This window comes from Lagopus leucura, unplaced genomic scaffold (genome assembly GCF_019238085.1).
Source record: "Lagopus leucura isolate 7727_CA_CO unplaced genomic scaffold, USGS_WTPT01 Super-Scaffold_1, whole genome shotgun sequence".
NCBI classification, from domain to species: Eukaryota; Metazoa; Chordata; class Aves; order Galliformes; family Phasianidae; genus Lagopus; species Lagopus leucura.
Window position 1 is genome coordinate 21,324,888 of NW_024962250.1, and position 20,023 is coordinate 21,344,910.

At 52.0% G+C, this 20,023-nt stretch overlaps 1 protein-coding gene across 2 annotated transcripts in view; it reads left to right on the top strand.

Annotated features, from left to right (window-relative positions):
- The window catches only part of JDP2 (Jun dimerization protein 2), a 43,708-nt gene extending 28,703 nt beyond the window's left edge, over window positions 1–15,005 (top strand). The window contains exons 3-5 of one of the 2 annotated variants that reach the window (XM_042893238.1): window positions 9,754–9,977; window positions 13,014–13,118; window positions 13,947–15,005. In XM_042893238.1, coding sequence (XP_042749172.1) covers window positions 9,777–9,977; window positions 13,014–13,118; window positions 13,947–14,132 — 492 coding nt within the window. In that variant the 5' untranslated portion in view covers window positions 9,754–9,776 and the 3' untranslated portion in view covers window positions 14,133–15,005. Of the gene's footprint in view, window positions 1–9,420; window positions 9,978–13,013; window positions 13,119–13,946 lie in introns of those variants that run through there. The other variant, XM_042893167.1, reaches the window with a different exon arrangement.
- Window positions 15,006–20,023: the final 5,018 nt, after the last annotated feature.

The window sequence follows — 20,023 nt, forward strand, 5'->3', positions numbered from 1 at the left end:
GGGGGGCGGCGGAGCCCGGGGGCGGCCCGCGGGCGGGGTGGGGGCACGGCTGCGGCCGGGCCGGGAGCGCTGCGGGGATCCACCCTCCCCCCGGCCGCGGGTCGGAGTGGGGCCGCCGGCGGCCCGGTGGGGCCGTGCGTGGGGACTGCCTTCGGGGAAGGGGTAGAGCTCCCGCGGGGGTGGCGAGGAGCAGCCCTGGGGGCGGTGGGTGCCGGCCGCCCTGCGCTCCACCTGCCGCACGTGGGGGTCTGCGCTCCCCGGTGCCGTGCGGACAGCGCCCGGCTCGTGGCCGGGGAAGGAGCGGGGCCCTGCGAGCCCCTCCGCCCGTGCCGACGCTGCTGTAGTGCTCAGGCGTGGAGTTGAATGGAAGTCGCTTTCTTTTGCTCCGGAGGCACTTTTCTTTTTCCATGCTGAGCAAATAGGTTTGAGAACGAATCGGGGGAAAGGGAGAAATACCAAGAGAGCAAGAACCCCATTATGTTTCCATTTTCCTTTAATGAAGGCCCTGTGGAGGTGTATTTGAAAACACAGGGTCTCCTATGCCTTCAAGGAGGGTGAGAACACAGTGCTGGCTGCTTCCAGGGCCATATGCAGCGTATGGTGGCCAATGAAATGGGGCCTGGCTCGTTCTGTTGCTTGTCTTGGCAGCCAGCTTCATGGCTTGTGTTACCAGCCCTGGAACACAACCACTGCCAAACCGTGTGTGTGTGTGTGTGTGTGTGTGTGTGTGTGTTTGGACTCAGAGCTCAACAGAAACAAATGCTCCAGCAGCTCAGACTGAGATATTTTAGCTAGTTTTCAGACAACTTGCATGAAGAACTCTATGTGGAAGCCATTGCTGGAGCTGCAGTGGGAATTGGCTGGTTAGTGCTTTCGGGGGACATCTGGGAATACTGGTTGTTGGAGTTCACATCCTCAGTATGACTGTTGGTGATTGAAAAATGAGAAAAGCTCTCTGTGTGGGGGTGAGTGTGTGGGTGGGAGCTGCTGTCCAAACCATCCCTGTGTCAGGCAATGGCTGGCTGTCAGTTCCTCGGGTCCCTGAGATTTAATGAGGTCAGCTAACTGCAGGTTGCTGCTCTGCTCCTCACAGTGGATGCTTCTGCTTCCTCTGTACAGCTGAGCATGACCTTTCTTACAGGATGCAGCAGTCTCTGCGCCGTGCTCCTGACTGCAGAGGAGCAGACCTTCCCTCCTGCTCCCTGTGCCCCCCATTGCTCCATTGTGCCCTGCTGCACTCTCGTGAGCGGTGCTGAGTATCTGCAACACTTTTTCGCTATGTTTGCTTCTTCAGCTACATGGCCTGGGCTGGGTACTTGGCAGCACACAATGCTGCAAACGTGTGAAGCGTCTTCTCCCTGCAGGAGGCTGTGCCCTGTCAGTCCTGGCTACCCCAGGACCAGGGCAGGGATTGCCGTAGTGTGTAGCATCCTGAAAGTGTCCCACAGTGTGAGCCCAGCATCAGGCAGGCGCAGCACCTCTGGTGCTGTCTCTCTGGACTGCTTCATGGATTGCTGTGTTGCACTGACTGCCCAGGAACCAACCCAGCGCTGCAGGCTGTTTTTTATGCAGTGGAAGCTGCAGATTTGTGTGATCCTCCACTGAGCAGGACTACTGCATCTAGCCGTAGCTGAGCGAGCAGCATAGCTGGCCATGTCAGCATTCAGAACATAGCTTTTTGGGGTTTGTAGCTCTCCTTGTCCCCTGAGGTTGGAGCTCTGCACCCGAGGAGAGTCGTCTCTTGAGAAAGAGTCCAACCCTGCCCATGTGCAGCTGTGGAAGGCCTTGGGGGGATATTAACACATCTGCTGTTCACTTCTGAGCTGTAGCCTGGCTCAGGTCAGTGCATTCCCTCATCCCCAATTCCATTTCAACTGCTCTAAGCAGGAATAGGACAGCTTTTACCCTCCTGTTTTGTCTTGCCCACCTGTGTGCAATGTGGCACTGTAAATGTCTGCCACAAATGCCTGCTCCAGAGAAAGAAAATTAATTGCAGTAGCTGCAAGGCGCCTTGCTGCGCTAGGTGCTGTGCAACCCCCTACTGCTACAGGTTGTTCTGAGTCAATCACTGCATTGCAGTGGTGGGGGTATAGCGTCATGCTAATCCATGGCTTTTTTCTGCCCTCAGAAGGGATGGAGTGAAATGTTGGAAAAGGACTGATTTCTCCACTCGTAATGGGAATAAGTCACAGCATCAGACAGGTGTGGGGCTCGGTGGTGTAGTGCAGCTAGGGAGGCTGTGGCATGGCAGGAGGCTGTGCGTGCTGGGCTGCTCCTGCATGGTGCTGCCCCCCTTATGGAGGAGAGCAGGGAAGCAGCAAGGTCTGTGCTGATGTCAGAAAGCTTTTCACAGTTTCTGACTAGGAATGACTTGGGTGTTCACACTGCCATCTGCGTGCAGCTCTGTGCTCAGAGCTGAGCCAGGCCTTTCCCACTCAAGAAATGGATTTAGAATTCTGCCTCCTGAGGATCTGCCCTTCAAAGATTCTTCCTCTCCTTAGCATCGAGGCCCTGCAGTCCGATTGCAGCAGCTCAGTAGTTTAGGATGAGGTGTTATGCAGTAGGGTGTTCACAGACCCTGCAGTACTCTGCCTGCTCTGCAGGGTTACCCATGGGAGGGAACAACGGGATGGGCAGCTGGAGGTGTCTAAGAGGGGCAAAGGTGCTGCTTTGGCCTTGCAAACCCAGGGCTGGGTTGCAGGAGCTGTTTGTCCCTTGGAGATGAAAGTGAAGCATGGTGGCAGCATGTCACTGCAGTGTCTGGCTCGCAGTAGTGGCATGCTGAGCTGGTAAGCCATACTGTTGCCATGCCTCAAATTCACGCAGGGGGAAATTCTTTGGATGCTGTGTAACACTCATTAATCCTATAGCCTTGCTAGAGTGGGGGCAGGCACAGTTCAACCCAATGGGTGTCTCTGCAGTGCTTTTGGGACACTGCAGGTGTTGGATTCCTCTGCATCACTGGGTTCAGCAGATGAGTGAATAAATGCACAGCGATGGTTAATGCCATGTTTGCAAGCAGTAGAACATGGACAGCTGAAAGGACAGGTTACAGCCAAAGGGCTTGGCTGCTGTTGTGTTTTGATGGTTGGCAGATAACCTTGATACTGATCAGTGTGTCCTTTGACACTGGAAGTTACTGCTCTTAAAAAATACAGATGAGGAGAAGCCAGGCAGTGCTGTACCACAGATCACCCCACAGCCTACATCAAACCAGGTGTGCTGTGCAGGTCCCAGTCCCCTGGGAATGGGAGCACTTCGCATTCTAGACAATGAATGAAGGAAAAAGTGGTGACATACTCCTGGCACTGGGAATGTGAGGTAGTGGTTTTCTGCCTTCAGCTCTGTGGTGCTTCACACTGGGTGATGAACCTTGAAGTGAAAATGTTTCTGGGCTCCAGTGACCCTCAGCCCCCTGCAGCCTCCCCTGCCAGATGTGCCCAGATGAGAATAAGCAAGTGAGCATGCTTCAGAGCAAGCGATAGCAAATTGCTCTGCCTTTGTTTAGAAAGTTGCATTCTTGAGGCATGAGAAGTTGGGCATGTCAGGAAAGGGCTTTCATATAAATCATCCTTCTGCCAATGAGAAGGAACTGGAAGGATGCAATGTACTTGCAGACTGAGCAAACTTTATAGCCAGGAGCAAAAATAGTAAAAAATGACAGAAAAGCTGTAATACATTCTACAGGCCAAATGTTGCTTCTCATGGATGGCAGCATTACCTCTGATCTCCAGAGCAGAGTTCTTGCCTGTTGGCCATGAGCAGGTGAAGGGCTGATTGCTGTGACGTAGATGTTCCAAGGCTGTACGTACAAATGGTAATAGTATGGGGAGTGCTGATGTACTGATGAAGAGATCAAAGATGCTTGTGTAGTGGCTGGTGGACTTTGGCAGCTCTCCTGCACATGGCAGCTGCTGGGCAGTGGCAGACACCCAGGTGGAGCCTGGCTAGAAGCAGTGGGCAGGCAGTGGGGAGGGCTGTCAGGGCAGGCTTGGCCTTATCGCTGTGCTTTTTGTTGTGGGCAGAAAAGAACCATGCTGGTATTTACTGAGTGGCAAAAGCTCAGGTTGGCAGTGTTATGTGCTGGACTGGGCATAGGAATGGTTCCTGGTTCAACCACCGCAGATGTCAGAGTGCAGTGTGGCTTGTGTTGGAAGAAACTTGTGACTTACAGCCAGCATCTTAACAAGAGGCTGAAAATCAGATTGTAAATAGCTCCCACCGACACTGAGAAAACTGTCAGCACTGATAAGACAGCAGTAGCAATCTAAATTGAAGTGTGGCTGTCAGAACCTGCTTTGTGATGTTGTGGTCCTCTCTGCACAATGACACAACAGTCGCAGCGGATTTGTAAAGGAGCAAACAGCACACTTGGGTTAGCGAGGGTGCACAGAGTGGACCTGGGGACCAGTGGGTACAAATTAAGGCTGCTTCTGTACAGGGAAATGAATGTATGGCTTTTGCACAGGTGGCCATTCCTGTGCTGGATTTAGTCTGTGGGTAATAATAGCACTGAAGAGGTGGCAGAGGAGCACGAATGTAGGCTAGCACGTGGAGTACAGCCCTCAGGGACCTGGGTTGCGTGGATTGTGCCTACGCTCATCAGATTTATGCTGTAACTGCTGTGCTAATATCAGCTCCTTCAAAAAAAAAGAAACTAAAAAAAAAAACCAAACCAAAAACAACTAACCCTCAGAGTCAACAAAAGAGCAGCAGCAAAATCAGCATGGAAAAAAAGAACACAAAACAAAGCCCTCAAGCAAATGAAGATTTGAACTGTAGGAAAAGAACAGGAGTGGATGCAGGGACAGTGTCATTGGAGTGCTGAGCAAAGGTGTGGGACAGCAGCAGCTGAGCGAAGCGCCTTCCCACGAGGCAGCTGGTCCCAGGATAGGCCAGACCCAGGCTGTGGGAGGAATATGGGGAGCACTGTGTGCTGCCTTCAGCAAAGTGTTGAATCGGCTGGTGTCGATGTGCTGACTGGAAAGGCATGGCTGGGGAGAAAGGACAGAATCGTGCATCGCTGAAAGATGCAGCAAGAAAGGTGAGAAAAGGAAATTGTACTGCTGTCGGCTTTTTAGAGATAAGAGTGCAGCTAAAGTAACTGAACTTGCCAATAGAGTGTGGGTCTGAGATCAGAGAGAAAGCAATTTCAGAGCAAAAATGCAAAAGTGACTGTGGTAATTAGGAGTGTTTACAGATAAATTTGGCCAAATATCAGACCCCGTTACAGCACTTGCTGGGACAAGGATTATAGGAGCAGAGCTGAAGCAGTATGAGCTGAATGTTGAGCCATGGAATCATGTGCTGTCCAGACCTGTGCTGTAAGATTAGTTGCTGAAGCGAGCACTGAATGACACAAGCTGCTCATCATTGGGCTGGAATTCTAAGAAAGCCTCCTCTGTCTCAGCACTGACTGTGGAACATCTTGGGATGTTATGGCATAATAATAAATAACATTGATGCAGGACGTGCAGCTCCAGTGAATGTAAACTTGAGCAGCTGGCATCATGTGGATAGCAGCATCAGATATAAGACTACACACATTCTTTTTCCCCTCACTGCTCTGCTGTTGGCTTTTTCATGTGCAAGCACATAGCTGATGCAATGCAGGAATTGTGTGGTTCAGCAGTGGGACACCAGCAAGCTAGGTGTCACTGATGGCACAACTTCTCTCTGCTCATGTGAGGAGACACTGAAAGGTTGCTTGGTATGGAGAATAAAGTTGGTGTTAATGATAATTTATGAGAAGAACAGATCTAGTAAGAATCCCAGCTAAAGCACAGTGTTAGAAAGTGGAGGAACATAGAAGTGAGTTGGTTCTTGTTCCCTAGAAATAACAAACACTGCAAGGAAGTATTCAGAGAGGAATTATGGACTGGCAGTGTACCAGCTGTATTCAGCAGAGTCTGGTTATTGAAAAACTACAGCTTGAAGGTCAAACTCAGATCCTGAACTGTTCTTTCTGTCTTAACATATGAATGTTGTAGAAATATGCTGGAGCTATAGACAGGCTTGTCAGCATCTTCCAGAGCAATGCTTCAGAAATAAGACCAAGTGTTAAATAAAATGACATACTTTGGCATTTTTAACATGACTGAAGTGTAAATCCTTACCTCTACTGTTATCCACAAAAGGTGGAAGTATCTGAGACTTGGGTTGGAACGAAGTAGTTGATGGAGAGAATCCCTTTGATCAGCAGTGAGTGGCCGTGCCTGGGTTGGGAGGCATCGAGGGCTGGGCTGGGTTAGTTCTCACTACCCCTGCTCTGCAGAGAGTTGGTGTCTCTCCATTCCTGTATTCTGTGGTTGCAGCCCTGCTGGGAATGATTTACATTCCTCTCCAAGGTCTAACTTGACTGTTGGCACTTCTCAGCGTGCTCCTAAGCTTCCTGACTCCTAACCAGGATCTCACTTAGGGGAGTCATTTTCTTCTTTCTCACTTAGTTCTCAGCTCATCCTGATACGCAGATTCGTGTTCTTCCTGGTGATTACTAGTGCTTTCGTTTGAACAACTTCAGGCTTACTTTACACAGATGTGCATGTGCATGCGATGGTGCTTTGACAGTGTGGTAACTGGGTCCAGGATAAGTTTTTAGTGTCAGGTAGGTACTGGGCCAGCTCCTTCACTCAGACTGTCTCAAGGCACATTAAGGCACCAGATCAGAGGCAGAGGGAAAAGGTGGGTCAGATAAACTGCAATGTTTTCCACAATCATTAGCCAGACCAAAAGTTATGGTCACCATGAATTCTGTGTAGCAGAGGACCTGTGCAGTCCAACCCAGCATGTAGTGCAGTTGGCTGTGTGTTGTGATACAAAGCAATGAATTAAATGTGGTCCATTGAGTCCAGATTGAATTTAAGCGTCCAGCACTGGACTCAAGTCAGGTCTCAGGCTGAAACGTATGAAAAGGTGAACCAAGGCCCCAGATTAATGTGAGCTAAAGTGGCTCATGCAGTATTTACAGGAGGCAGGCTTTGAAATTCATGTACTTCTGCCACTGATTTCTTTGGGTTTTGTTATGCCCAAACTATTCAAGTCTGGGGTGAATGAGAGGGACGTATGACAGGGATTTAGGCACATACCTCCTTGCCTTTGATTGCCTGGAGCACAGCCTAGTGCAGGATGCCTTCTTTCTGAGTGCTTTTAGCTACACGTGGGCCTAAAGGGCAGGTAGGGAGGCGGCCACAGCTTGTAGCTCAGCGTTCCCCCTGCATACCAGCACTGCCCTTTCCCATCGCTTCTGAAGGATGACCAGAGAAGTAGAGGACTTGCTTTCCACTCACAGCATGCCACTGCTTTTTTACGGTAGCCATGTTGCTGCATTTGCTTACTACTACACTGATTATCAAGTCCTGTTGATTCCCACTGCTGCCTGCTGAGCGCTCTTTGCAGGACAGCTTGCACTGACACCTTAATCTCCTTGGTTAGAGCATATGGCAGCTCACAGCATATAGCAGAAGCACTCTCTGATGCAAATCCCTTGCTCTGTCACACCAGGATGGCTTGTGTGGCACCCATGCTAGGAGCTGTGCAGCTTTCATTTGCCTCTGTGCTCTGGACTAACCTGTACGATTGTCTTTTCTTCCCATTCATTCCTCATCTCCTGTTTCCTGACATTAATTAATACACCAAATAAACTCCTGGGCAGGAAGATGTGCCAGTGCCAAGAAATCTGTAACGTCTCTGTTTCTGGTGATTAACACTTCAGCTTGCTCCTGCTGACCCTGCTCTAGCAGGGGTTGGACTAGGTGACCCCAGAGGTCCCTTCCTCCTCAGCTGATCTGTGCTCACTGATCCGTCACTCATGTCTCACACACAGCTTTGCAAGGGTTTGCTGCCTGGTGGCAACACAGACCTGTCACCCAGAATGGCCGGTGTGGAGAAACTGTGGCAGCTGGCCTGGCAATGCATGTGTGTGCTTGCTTAGCACAGCTGTGGTGCCTGGACCAAACATCTGTATTGCCCCTTGCCTGCTCTCCTAGCAGCTGAAAGCAGATGCTTCAAAAAGAGCTGGGTGAGTGCACACTGCTCTGGACTTAACACATCTCCTGGCTCTGGCAGTCTGCTGTCAGAGCTTCCAGCACTTTCCACAGATGCTTGTTGAATCCTGTGTTGTGACCGGCCTCAAATGGAAGCTCTGTGGGGTCTTAGTTCCACTTGTTAGCCAGTTCCTCTGTCTGCATGGCTCTCCAGGAGCTGAGGCTGGAGTCCCTCTGCTTCCTGGTGCAGGCAGGATGGTGTTGCTGCCCCACGTGTGTTGGGATCAGTTTGGCTGGACAGAGCAGCACAGGAACACAGCGACATGTGGTTGTGTTGAGGGTGTGGGAGAAGAATGCTTGCTGAGTGGACAGAAGTGACTCTGCATGTTGTAAGTGGGTCACTTGAGAGTGTCCCACGCCTGTTACGCAAGCAGGGACGTACTTATGCTGTAGCCGACAGCCACCTGCTCCCTTTGCTTTTTGGCTGGTACTGCAGCTCCAGCTCTGCAGGCTTCTTATTTTAGGTCTAATTTTATTTCTTCATCTCTTAGCCAGTCATTCTTCACATTTCCTGGTAACCTGCTTTCTTCTGCCTATAAATGACTTGCCAAAGCTTGTCCCAGTCCTATTTTCACCCAAGCTGTACTTTTTTTCTTTTCTGATAGAAGAAGCTTTTTGCAAGTTGCTCTGTTTCCCTTCCCCTCCAGCCTTTGTTTCCTCGTGTTTGTGCTGGAAGATGTTTGCTCAGTAGCAGGCTTTTTTCTCAGCAGCTTTTCATTGTTCTGTCCTTGATCCCAGTGTGCCATGCCTCAAGTCAGCAGGCTCAGCCTGTCCAAGGTGCTCAGTAAGGCATGTTGTGGTTCTCATAATGCCATTCTTGTCCACTACCTACCTACTCATTCACCAACGCTCAGTAAAGGGCAAACCACTATTTTCTCCAGAGAAAGGTCTGGCAAAACCAATAGTCCACGGGACCACGTCACTGTTTATCCTGTAAGTCACTGCAGCCAGTTCATGTTTCTCTGGTGCTTTTCCTCTTGGGTCTTTTCTCTTAATCTGCAGGTCAGTAGCATGTCCTACTTCTCAGGATTCATATATTTCTGTCAGCCAGGTTCTGCTCACTCCTTGCCTTCCCCAGGGAAGAGTGGCCACTTCCCATGTGGATAAGAATAAGAATCACAAAGAGGCTTGGTTGGAAGGAACCTTGAAGTCCCTCTGAGTTCCAGTCCCTGCCATGTGCAGGGCTGCCCCCCACCAGCTCAGGCTGCCCGGGGCTCCATCCAACCTGGCCTTCAGCACCTCCAGGAATGGGGCACCTACAGCTTCTCTGGGCACCCTGTACCAGAACCTCACTGCCCTCTGAGTGAAAAAATTTCTCCTCATCTAACCTAAATCTCTCCTCTTCTATTTTAAAGCTATTCTTCCTTGTCCTATTGCTATCAGACCATGTAAAAAGTTGGTCTTCCTCCTGCTTTTGAGCTCCTTGCTCTTCCCCAGGCTGAAGAAGCCCAGATCCCTGAACCTTTCCTCACAATAGAGGTGCTCCAGCCTTCTGAGCATTCTCATGCCCTCCTCTGGACCACTCCAACAGCTCCACATCTTTCTTGTGTGGGGGCCCCAGACCTGGATGCAGTACTCCAAATGAGGCCTCGTGAGGGCAGAGCGGAGGGCGACTATCACCCCCTTAACCCTGCTGCCACCCCTTTGTTGATGGAATTGTGTGCTATGCTGTCAGCCAGCAGTAACGGGCCATGTCCTGCTCTCTCTCCAGCCTGCAAAGCTGCTGCCCCTGCTATGATGCCCGGGCAGATCCCCGACCCGTCCCTGACGGCCGGTGCACTGCCAGGGCTCGGCCCTTTGACAGGACTGCCTGGCACCGCCCTGACAGCCGAGGAGCTGAAATACGCCGACATCCGCAACATTGGGGCCATGATCTCACCACTCCACTTCCTGGAGGTGAAGCTTGGGAAGAGACCCCAGCCTGTGAAAAGCGAGGTGAGTCCAAAGGCTGCTATCGGAGAGCTCGTGCATTGCTTTCCTCACATCTCTGGTGGACATGAGCCCTTGGTGCTGCACAGCATCTTTCTTGTGTTCTCGGCTCATGTTTTAGCTGGCTTCTCGATCCTCACTGCTGTTGAGTGTTTGCATCTCCCAATGCCTGCAAACAGAAATCCCTCAGTTTCAGGCCCTAGTCTGCTACTTCTTTAGCAGCTTTTGATCTGCAATAGCCAGAGAAGCCCTGCAGCTGGCTGGGAACGTGCTAGCATTGGAAAAGGATGTGGTTAGGATGCAGCTGCAGGCCTGATACCTATAGTAAAGCAGCACTTGTGGTAAAGCTGTGCCTGCATGTCATACACCAAACAGTGCAATACTCACATGGCTGTATGTGCTGTGGAGCAAAGAGAGTCTTTAGGCTGTGTGCTGCCCTCCAATGGCACAGCTCCTTCCCTCTGGGGCACCTCAGAGCTGGCCGTACAGCAGCTGCTTGCCCTCAGTACCTGGGGATGGGCATGCAGTCCCACCAGCTCTGCATTACAGCACTGAATGTGCTCTAAGTTGCTTGCCACTGTGTGGAGGAAAGACGAGGAGAAATCCACTGACAGCCCCTGGACTTCCACTTTGCAGCCTCCTCCTCTCCTGCATGGCCTGTGGAGCCAAGGAGTCGAGGACGGCAAATGGAGCGTCCCTGGCACGGGCTTTGCAGCAAAAGCCTAGAAGAGCTGAAGCAGTGGCTGCTTATTCCATGAGTAGCCAAGAAGCAACCCACGCATAGTTTTGCAATGCAGCCTGCAGCTGCTTTCCTCTTGTAGGGAGTGGGAGCCCAAATAGTCTGGGCACCAGCATGCCCTGCCCTATGCAGGGAGGACAGACAGCTTTCTCTTCTGTGCTGTGGGCAGCAGCATCCTCTGGCATTGGGGTGTCTGTCTGTGGCAGAGCCTGCAGAGCTCTCCCATTGAGTGCTGGGCACTGATGTGGGGGAGGTGGGGACCCTTGCTGGCAGCCTGTGCTCCTCCTGGGGCAGCTGGAAAAAGGTGCTGCCAGGCTCTTCTGCCTCCAGAACCCGCACAGGATGTGTTCCCTGGGCCAGAGGCAGCAGTCTTGCCTCTCACATTGATGCCAGCCCCTGTCCTGGATGCCACTGGCTGGAGCAATTCAGGAGGCAACACAAAACCTCCTACCAACAGGGCTCACCTGCAGATTGATTGCTGCAGCATGTTATGGGGGAGTGATGCACCATCATCTTCCCTTGTGCCTCTAACTGAGCTGAGTTCTTACACCAGGGCCACGTCACCATTTTGAGCTGAAACAGAGGTTTCAAAAGGAAAGAAGGCGGCTTTCTTGAAGTCACAGGACTTGTGGGCAAGAAAAAGCGGAGTCAAGCGTTCAAGTTCTGTTATCCCTGTGGGCCCTATCTAAGGGACATGGCCCTTTGCTGGTGCTTTGTGAGGTACTGGGGAAGCTGAAGGGGACAGAGGAGTTGGTTGACTGCTACTGAACAGACCAACTGGTATGGAAATGTAGGCATTTCCAGAGAGACAGTGAGGGTTGCACTGTTATAGGGCATGGAGTTAGGGCTTTCCTGGTCTTTTCTTCCAGTGCCACTGCTGGCCTTTGGTGTGCAGATCCCTCCCTCGTTCTCCCAAGTGTAGTGCGGAAGATCCCACGCACTTCTGTGGCAGAGGAGTGATTGCAGCCCGATGCTGTGGGAAATCTGTGCAGTTTGTACTGACTTTGCATATTATTTTTCTCTGTCTAACACTGCACATTTGGTATAATGTTTGGGAACTAAGGTACAGCAGATGCAAAAAGTGTTAGTGCTATGAAACTTGGGCATTGTCTTCTGAACATTAGACATGCAGCTTACTTAATTCTGCCCAGACAGTGTTTCATCCCATCCTTGCACGTCACGTTGAAATATTCTGATTAGTGGCATTCGGACTACAAGAATGTTAGCAGCTTGCCTGGATTAGACGATGGCCCTTGCAGCCTTCGTTTCCTGCATCAGTGTATCTTTTCTGGGACACCTTGGCACCTTTCACCATCACTTTGTGGCCTTTGTACTGGAGATCTACAGCTCCATTTGAGGTCCCTAAGCCCAAGAGTGAGCAATTAGGCTGCTCAAATGGTGTGTGCTGTGAAAGGCTCCACTAGGAGATAGCTTCTAAACAAACTCACCTGGGGAGTACTAGAGAAAGGAGGATGCTGCCTTGTCAAACTGGAGTTGCCTAACAGAACATGCAAGTAGGCTATGGAAGTGATAGTAAATGTTTCTGCTGCTATATTTGAAAAGATTATGCTGTGGGATGTCACTTGGTAGGAACGAGGCAGCACACTCTGAAATCTCAAATTTCAGAGTCCCAGGCCAAATGTGGATGATTATTGTTTGTGGGTCTTTAATGACAACAGGGTCTTTTTCTCCTATATCTGTGTCCCGAAGTGCCACTGGATGCTGAATTTGAAGGACTTTTTGACACACAGAGTCTTCTTGAGAAGGAGTTGGTTTGAGTCCTTGGGTGTAAGCGTGCCATAGGCCACTTACACAGGCTTTGTAGTGAAAATCCATAAGTATTTTGATTATGGGTTTTCAACTCATAGGGCTTATTAGCCTGGTCTGAGTGGTTTGAATCAGATTACACTGAGCAACTGAGTAATGGCAGGCAGCGCTGCCGTGCCCTGCTTCCTTAGCAAGCATGCAGCATCTGTCCCTAGCTTGCTGAAGTGGCACAGTGACTTGACCAGCACTGAGGATGGAGCACTGGAAGTGGGCAGCAAACAGACTTAGCTGGGAAGCTCTTCCAGGTGTCTTTGCATCCTGCCCGTATGTATGTGTTTGATGCTTGGAATACTCAGAATGGTGCCTTTAGATGTCTATATTTGACAAGCTATGCTGTTCTGGCAGCAACGTACTTGGTTACTGGTGAGGATGGGACCATGTTGCTGGTGAGAGTAGTGTCAGGGCTGCTAGGGGCTCCCAGCATCCTGCCATGCCCCTCTTGATGCTCTGACCTGGACTTGTGCGTCTCATTGCAGCTTGATGAGGAAGAGGAGAGGAGGAAAAGGCGCCGGGAGAAAAACAAAGTAGCAGCAGCGCGATGTCGTAACAAGAAGAAGGAGAGGACGGAGTTCCTGCAGCGGGTGGGTGCCCTGACTTGGAGGTGGGCTTGGAGCCGAGGGCTCTGATATCTCTTTGTGCTGGAGCAGGGGCACTGTGTGAGCGTGGCACAGGACGGCTGGATGCCTGCTGGCCCCCTGCCCAAATTCCAGGAGGTTTCCTCATTCAGAGGCCAGATGCCCTCTGGTGGTGGCATTTAGGTTGGATGTCATGGGGAAGTTCTTTATAGAGAGTGGTGAGGTGCTGGAACAGGCTGCCCAGACAGGTTGTGGATGCCCCATGAACACACTAGAGGTGTTCAAGGCCAGACTGGATGGGGCCTTGGGCAGCCCGGTCTAGTATTAAATGGGGAGGTTGGTGGCCTTGCATGTAGCAGGGGGGAGATCATGATCCTTGAGGTCCCTTCCAACTCTGGCCGTTCTGTGATTCTGTGGCATCAAGACAAAAACCAATTCTAGTGCCTTGCTTTTCGGTAAGGGCTGGTGGGATACTGGCAAACAACACGGCTGTATCATTTCACAAGGGCAGGTCCTTGCAGACAGAGAGGCAAACCTTTTAAAATTTGAAAATGCAGGTTCATTTCCCAACATCTTCGCAGCCTGTGGAAAGCAACCAGGCGTGGGGCTGCTGTAGTGCAGCAGAGCCCTGTCCGAGGAGAGAGCTCTACTTCCTTAAGCTGACACAAGGTAATGGATTGGGTAGGAGCTGCTTGGAGAAGCCCGATGTCTTGGCATGTCTTCAGGCTGCTCCTTTACAGCAAGGGTCGAGTAGTGGTGGCTTGTTGGCCAAGTATTTCTTTGCACCTTGTCCTCATGGAGCAGTCACATGTGGTTGTGTTTCTGCCATGTCAGGAGTCTGAGCGCCTGGAGCTCATGAACGCTGAACTGAAGGCCCAGATAGAAGAGCTGAAACAAGAGAGGCAGCAGCTGATCCTGATGCTGAACCGGCACCGTCCCACCTGCATCGTTCGGACAGACAGCATCAAGACTCCCGAGAGTGAAGCCAACCCGCTGCTGGAGCAGCTGGAGAAGAAGTGAAGGTGGCACTGGAGGAGGAGACCGGCACGGGGTCTTCCGGAGTCGCTAATGTATGTATCGTATGAAGAACTGTGCACCGAGGCCTGGTGCATCCAGGACCCGATGGGCTTCCTTGGGAACTATGGACCAAAAAAAATTTGGGGACAGAGAAGATTGGGAATCTGTCAAACGTCAACTCCGTGGCTGAACCCGGGAGCAGGGCTGGTGGCGCGGGCGAAGGCAACCTCTGTGTGATACCTCATCACAGCCCTTCAGCCTGTTTGTGGCCCTGGGGACCCACGGCGCACAGAGAAGGAGGGGGCGGGAGAAGACCTCCCACTCGGCCCTCTTCCCCACAGCCCTCAGAGTGCCCGTGGGGCGCAGGGACGTGGCCTGCCAGAGCCATCCCCACAGGCTGCCGCCGCACCCGGCGCACACTCGGCACGGAACCCAGCTGCAGAACCGCAGACACTTGACGCGCCCCGTCCGGTGGCAGGCCCGTCGGGGCCCGGTGGCGCAGGCGCCCCCCACAAGCACACTCTCAGTATAATGTTTACAGCCCAGCTGTCCGTGTCGGCCGTGCTTTTGAATGCACATTTTTACACTTTTTTTAAAGATATTTTTTACAAAGTTTTTATACGGCGATCTCTATATGGATTTATATAATCACTAGATGTGATCCCATAGAAACGTATGTTACGATGGTCTGTTTGTTACAAACGCATATGCCGCAGTTATCTCCACTGTGTTACCTGTCTGGCAGTGGGCTCCTTCCCCAGCGCTCTGGGATGGGGGCCCAGCAGCCCTCTGCAGTGCTGCCACTGCCGCCTCCATCCATGTATGTCCTTCATAATATTCAGTTCTGTATCTCCCAGTAAATGTTACCTTTATGTACTTCGCCCTCCTGTGCTCTGTCTGGATCGGGCTGTGGTGGGCTTTGGATGGAGCTCATCCCCATGATGGCAACCATGGGGTTTCTGACTGTGCTGGCCATGCGGGAGGCTGATCTCAGAGCTGTTTTGGTGTTAGCTGTATTGAGGGCATTCATCTAGGGAAGCTGAGAACGTCAGAGGTGGCTCTGACGGCTGTTAGTCAAGCAGTAGCCCGGTGCTGTATCTTAATGGACAGGCAGGACATGATTTGCAGGCAGGAAATGCAAAGGTGGGAGATGTGGGAGATGATCTCATCCTTGCTTCTTCCTGAGTTCAGCACAAGTGCCACAGCTTGAGCCCCTTTAAGGAAGACAGAGAGGAAGGGGAGCTGTCGGAGCCTCAGAATGGTGGTGATCCCTTTGGGAAAGAGGGTAGGATATAGGTCCTGTGGGCCTCCGCTGGCTCCCAGCTTTCTGAGAAGGCTGAGCCCTGCCAGTGCTGAGCACAGAGATGTGCAGGATAGAAGGTAAACAGCCAAGTGGCACTCAGGTTCTAGGACAAAAAGGCTCACTGAAACTGAAGGAGCTGGTATCCTCAGGTGTATAACCAATGCCTGTCACTATGTAGGTGCGTTTCTGAGTCTTACATACAAAGGCAGTGAGAAGTCACCTTGTGGGCAAGGCAAGCTTCATCTCACTCATGGAACACCACTGAGTGGTGGTGTCCTGCATGTTGTCTCAGAGGAACCATGGTGAACCCTATCTTCTCCCAGTTCCTTTACCAGTGTGGATGAGGAGACTTTGATGCAAACTGTGAGCTCTGGTACCCAGTAATGCTGAAGTACTGTTGGGCACAGGATAAGTTCGCCCTAAATGTGGTAAGAGCCCTGGAGGTGGCCTTTTCTGAGCATAACTTCTTCTCTGGTGCACATTTATTTCTCTGCAGACTCCTTTTCCATCTCCAGTGCAGTGGAGTGCACTGGAGCGTCAGTATGCAGTGTCTCATATTAGCCCCTTCTCTGTTTGTTTCTGGATTTCCCCTCCCTTTCTATAACTTCTGTCTCTGGGACCTCCCAGAATTCTGTCAGCTGCCTTATTTAGTGTAAGGTATGTTGGATCTGGTACAGGCAGTTTTTGCCACAGGAGGATTTGCTGGCTGAGGTGTGCTAGAGGGACGTGCAAGGAAGGGATCTGGAACAAAGCTGGTGAAGAAAGGCAGTGTGTGGCCTGGCTCCCACTGCAGCTGGATGGCTCTGCTCCACGCTTCATTCTGCCCTGCAGCAGTGGCTGAGGCCTGACCCTGTTCTCACAATGAGCCAATGTTGGCACGTCTAAGGAATGCAATGGCTCTCACCGAGCTGTGCTGAAAGAGGTTGCAGAACATTTTCTAGTCCTGCTTCTCTCTTCAGGACTTTATTTTTCCCTGCAGAGCATTGAAGGTAATGAATTTCCAGGCTCTTCCATGTATCAGTTTCCTCTTTCCTGATGAGAGCAAGCTTCTTGTGGGACATCAGATGGCCCAACCACAGTCATCGCATACTTCTTGCTTGCCTGGACAGCCCTCGTGCTCATCCTTACATGGAGGGCCTGTGTGACTCCCACGCACCGTTGCCCTGTGCATTGCCATGAGTGCAGGCAGTGGATGGCCCTTCTCTGGCCAACAGCCGTGCTGCAGTGAAACTTCCTGCTATGAAAACAGTTGGCTTGAAAGGGAAATACTAGATGTCCTTTGAAACCAAGCACACTGGCAGGAGACAGCAAAGGCAGCAGCAGTGGAGTGGTGCTGGTTTAATGTGCAGCACCTCCTCCCAAGGCTCAGGCAGAAGCATTCTGAGCCCCAGCAGTGCCAAGACAGGATGTGCCTGTTTCCTGTATGTCTTCAGAGCAGCCTTTTGCTGCACTCTGGTCAGTGCTGAAGAGATTGCCCCTCAGTTTAAGGCATTGTTTTTCCAGAGCACTTGGTTGGACTGCAGCCCAGTGGTGCATTAGAGTGCTATCTCCTGGGGATGTGCAGAAGCACGAGCATGTTCCAGGTGTGAGCCCGCCAGGCCCATAGTGTTGCATCTGAGTCCAGCTCTCATTCAGCTTCCAGCGCTGGGCCAGCCTGCTCCTTGCTCTGAGCCAGCCCAAAGCACGGTGACGGTGTCATCTTTCCACTAGAGTCCCACGGGAAGGTTGATGATGGGGGATTTCACTTCAAAAAGATGCAGGCTGCTTCCCACCCGGCACCCAGCTCGCTGCCCACCCGGCACACCAATGGTACCCTGAGCCCGGTGCTGCCAAGGGCCGCCAGCAGGAGGGGCTGCACGGCCGTGGGAGAGCCGAGGCCCATCGGGGACCCACGGGCTTCTGTCCATTTCCATCTCTGGGGAGAGCCTCATCGGCAGCTAATTTTCTTGAGGTGATTCCATGACGCTGCGATGAGCGGTGTCAGCTAACCTTTGGCAATGACCCGCTCTTGTTTCCTTTTGAGCTGAGGCCAGCAGGTATTCACTTACCTTTGTCTTTATTGGTTCTTCTACTTATCTGGCTGGAAAACAACCCCTAGAAATCCCCAGCCTTGATATTTACCCAGAGACACGGAAACTGGTTCACGTGGTGCTGGTCTGCTCTGAGTGATGCCAGCGCAGCCCACAGCTGAAGAGGGGCCACCAGCATGGCATGGCTGCAGGGATCGAGAGAGTTCACCCGCTCCTTCTTCCAGCTTGGAGACAGAGCCTGGAAGCGAGGGTACAGGCTCAGAACTGCAAGAAGAAGCACCCAGCGTGTGCTTGGTGCTACTTCCAAAGCCCCATGTGGCTCAAAGCAAGAGCAGAGTTTGGGTATGTGTGACAGTGAGGTTTCGCTGCCGCCTGTCACGTCTTAGATGAAGCTTCAGGAACAGGATCCTTTGCCAGTAACCACCACCTTGAGCTGATGTTATCTAGTTTCTGCAGAATGAACTTGCTGAGCTGTCATCTGTATCGCTGTTGGGGGAAGTCCTGACTCCTGACGCTGCAGTTCCTGTGGCAGCTTCACCAGTGCCCTGATTCCAGCAGCACCGCCGGCTGAGGAGGATCTGCTGGAAACCTGCGGCAGCAAGGCTGGGGCTGCCAGGAGGAGGTGGGCGGTGAGGCTTTGTGCCTGCCCTAGTGCTGGTGGGGCCTCCAGGCGGGCCAGCGTGTGCCTTTTGGTCGCTGCTGGCAGCACACTGTGCAGTGCTGCTGAGTGCCGTAGCCCTGTGGCCAGGGCAGTGTGCTGGAGGGGGGATGTGGGCATCAGCAGGTGCCTCTCAGCTGCTGGGGTCTGCCATACAGGCACACCCTGTGGGTGCCAGGAAGAGTCACTGCTGCACTTGCGTAGATATCTGCTAGAGGAGACATCTCTCCTTTTTGATGGAGATCTTCCTCCTTAGCAATGTGACCTTGACGCACTTATCACTTCCAGCCTGCAGATGTTGGTTGTGTAGCAAGCTGAGGTACCAGCGAGGCATTGGCTGGGCCTCTCACAGCAGGGCAGCTGAAATATGGCTTTCTGCAGCCACTCTGCTACCAGTTGATGCCATCAGGTCTCTGGCTGATGTGAAGCAGGCTTTAGGAGCAGCATGGAGTGCCAGAGTGCCCTGCCTGCTGGGTCTCGCTGCCTGCACAGAGCCAAGTGCATGGGCATCTCCCTGCCTGATGGCCACCACATGCCAGGGCTGCTGCACCTCGGTGTTGCTTCTCACCACATTTCAGAACATGGCCAAGCACTGGCTGTCAGCCACGCAGCACGGTGAGGGTGCAAATGGGTTCAAAGCCGTGCTCAAACTGGGAGTGCCCATCTGGTGTATCCAGCCTCTGTGCAGCAGTGGGGAAAGAGGGATGGAGCCTAGGGAATGGGAATGGTTCATCTTGTAACAGTATAGATGGCTGTGGGACATCTTGCTTTGTGTGTTGTGTCACTTCTACTTGCCCCACTGTGAAAATGGGGGACGTCCAAAGATGGGCACTGACCTCAATCTGTGGCATAGGAAAATTTCCCTATGTGGAGACTAAAAGTCCCAGTAATTTAGAGCGGAAACTAATGAAATGCCGCATGATAGAGATGTGTAGAGCAATGCCTGGTTTAGAGATAAGTCTGTTCCCCTGCTCACCCCCTCACAAGATGTTCAAAGAAATGGAAAGACAACTCATTTCAAACTGGTAAACTGACACACTTTTCAGAGCAGCTAATTGCTTTGTGCAAGTGGACAAGGTGTCCGCTGGCATCGAAGAGCACTGAGGATACGGTACTCATGAAAAATGAGGATGCCCAAACTCAGGTCCAAGGGTTTGGATTAAAAAAAGTTAGGAAATGGCTTGGCTCTTGGACACATGCTTTGGGATTCAGATGAAGGGGTGAGGGAAGGAGATTCTGCCTTTCTCTGTCCCCTCTTTGAAACTACACTGGGAGTTAGCAGCAGCAGCAGGAGCTCCTCATGCTGGGGCTGAGGCTGCAGCCCCTCTCCCTTGTCCCAACTCCCAGGCACTGCTGGCCACAAGAGAAAAGGGGGGTGGGGGGTGGAAATGGTGAAACTGTGAAGAAATAAGGGAGAAAGTGAAGAAGCTGCTGTTGGGATGGGAGTGCGCTTGGAACAGTCCTGCTGTTCAGCCATTCCTGCTGAGAAGGGCATCTTGGAGTCTACTTGCTGCAAGAACATGCCCCAAACATATTGTGCCCCGTTCTTGGGAGGGTCAGACAGGTGGTGAGGGTGAGCTTGAAAGGAGTCAAGTCAATTTAGGAGACAAGTAATGTGTTTGCCCCTGTGCCCCACGCCCCAGGGCACGGCAAAAGTGCCAGCGAGGATCAGACTCTGTCAAGCTGCAGCCATCACTTGGAGTAAAATGATTGATGCTCATTTGGACCCACTGCGACATTAGCATGGGCCTGAGGTGTGTGGGGCTGCACAGCCACGCACCGTTCCTACCTCATGGTCTGGAAATACATGAAGGAAGCTGGGGCTGCAGCCCCCTGCAAGCACCAGTAACCTGCCCTGGGTGGATCAGCCGCTCTGGTTAAACGGGTCGCTGCCCTTCCTCTT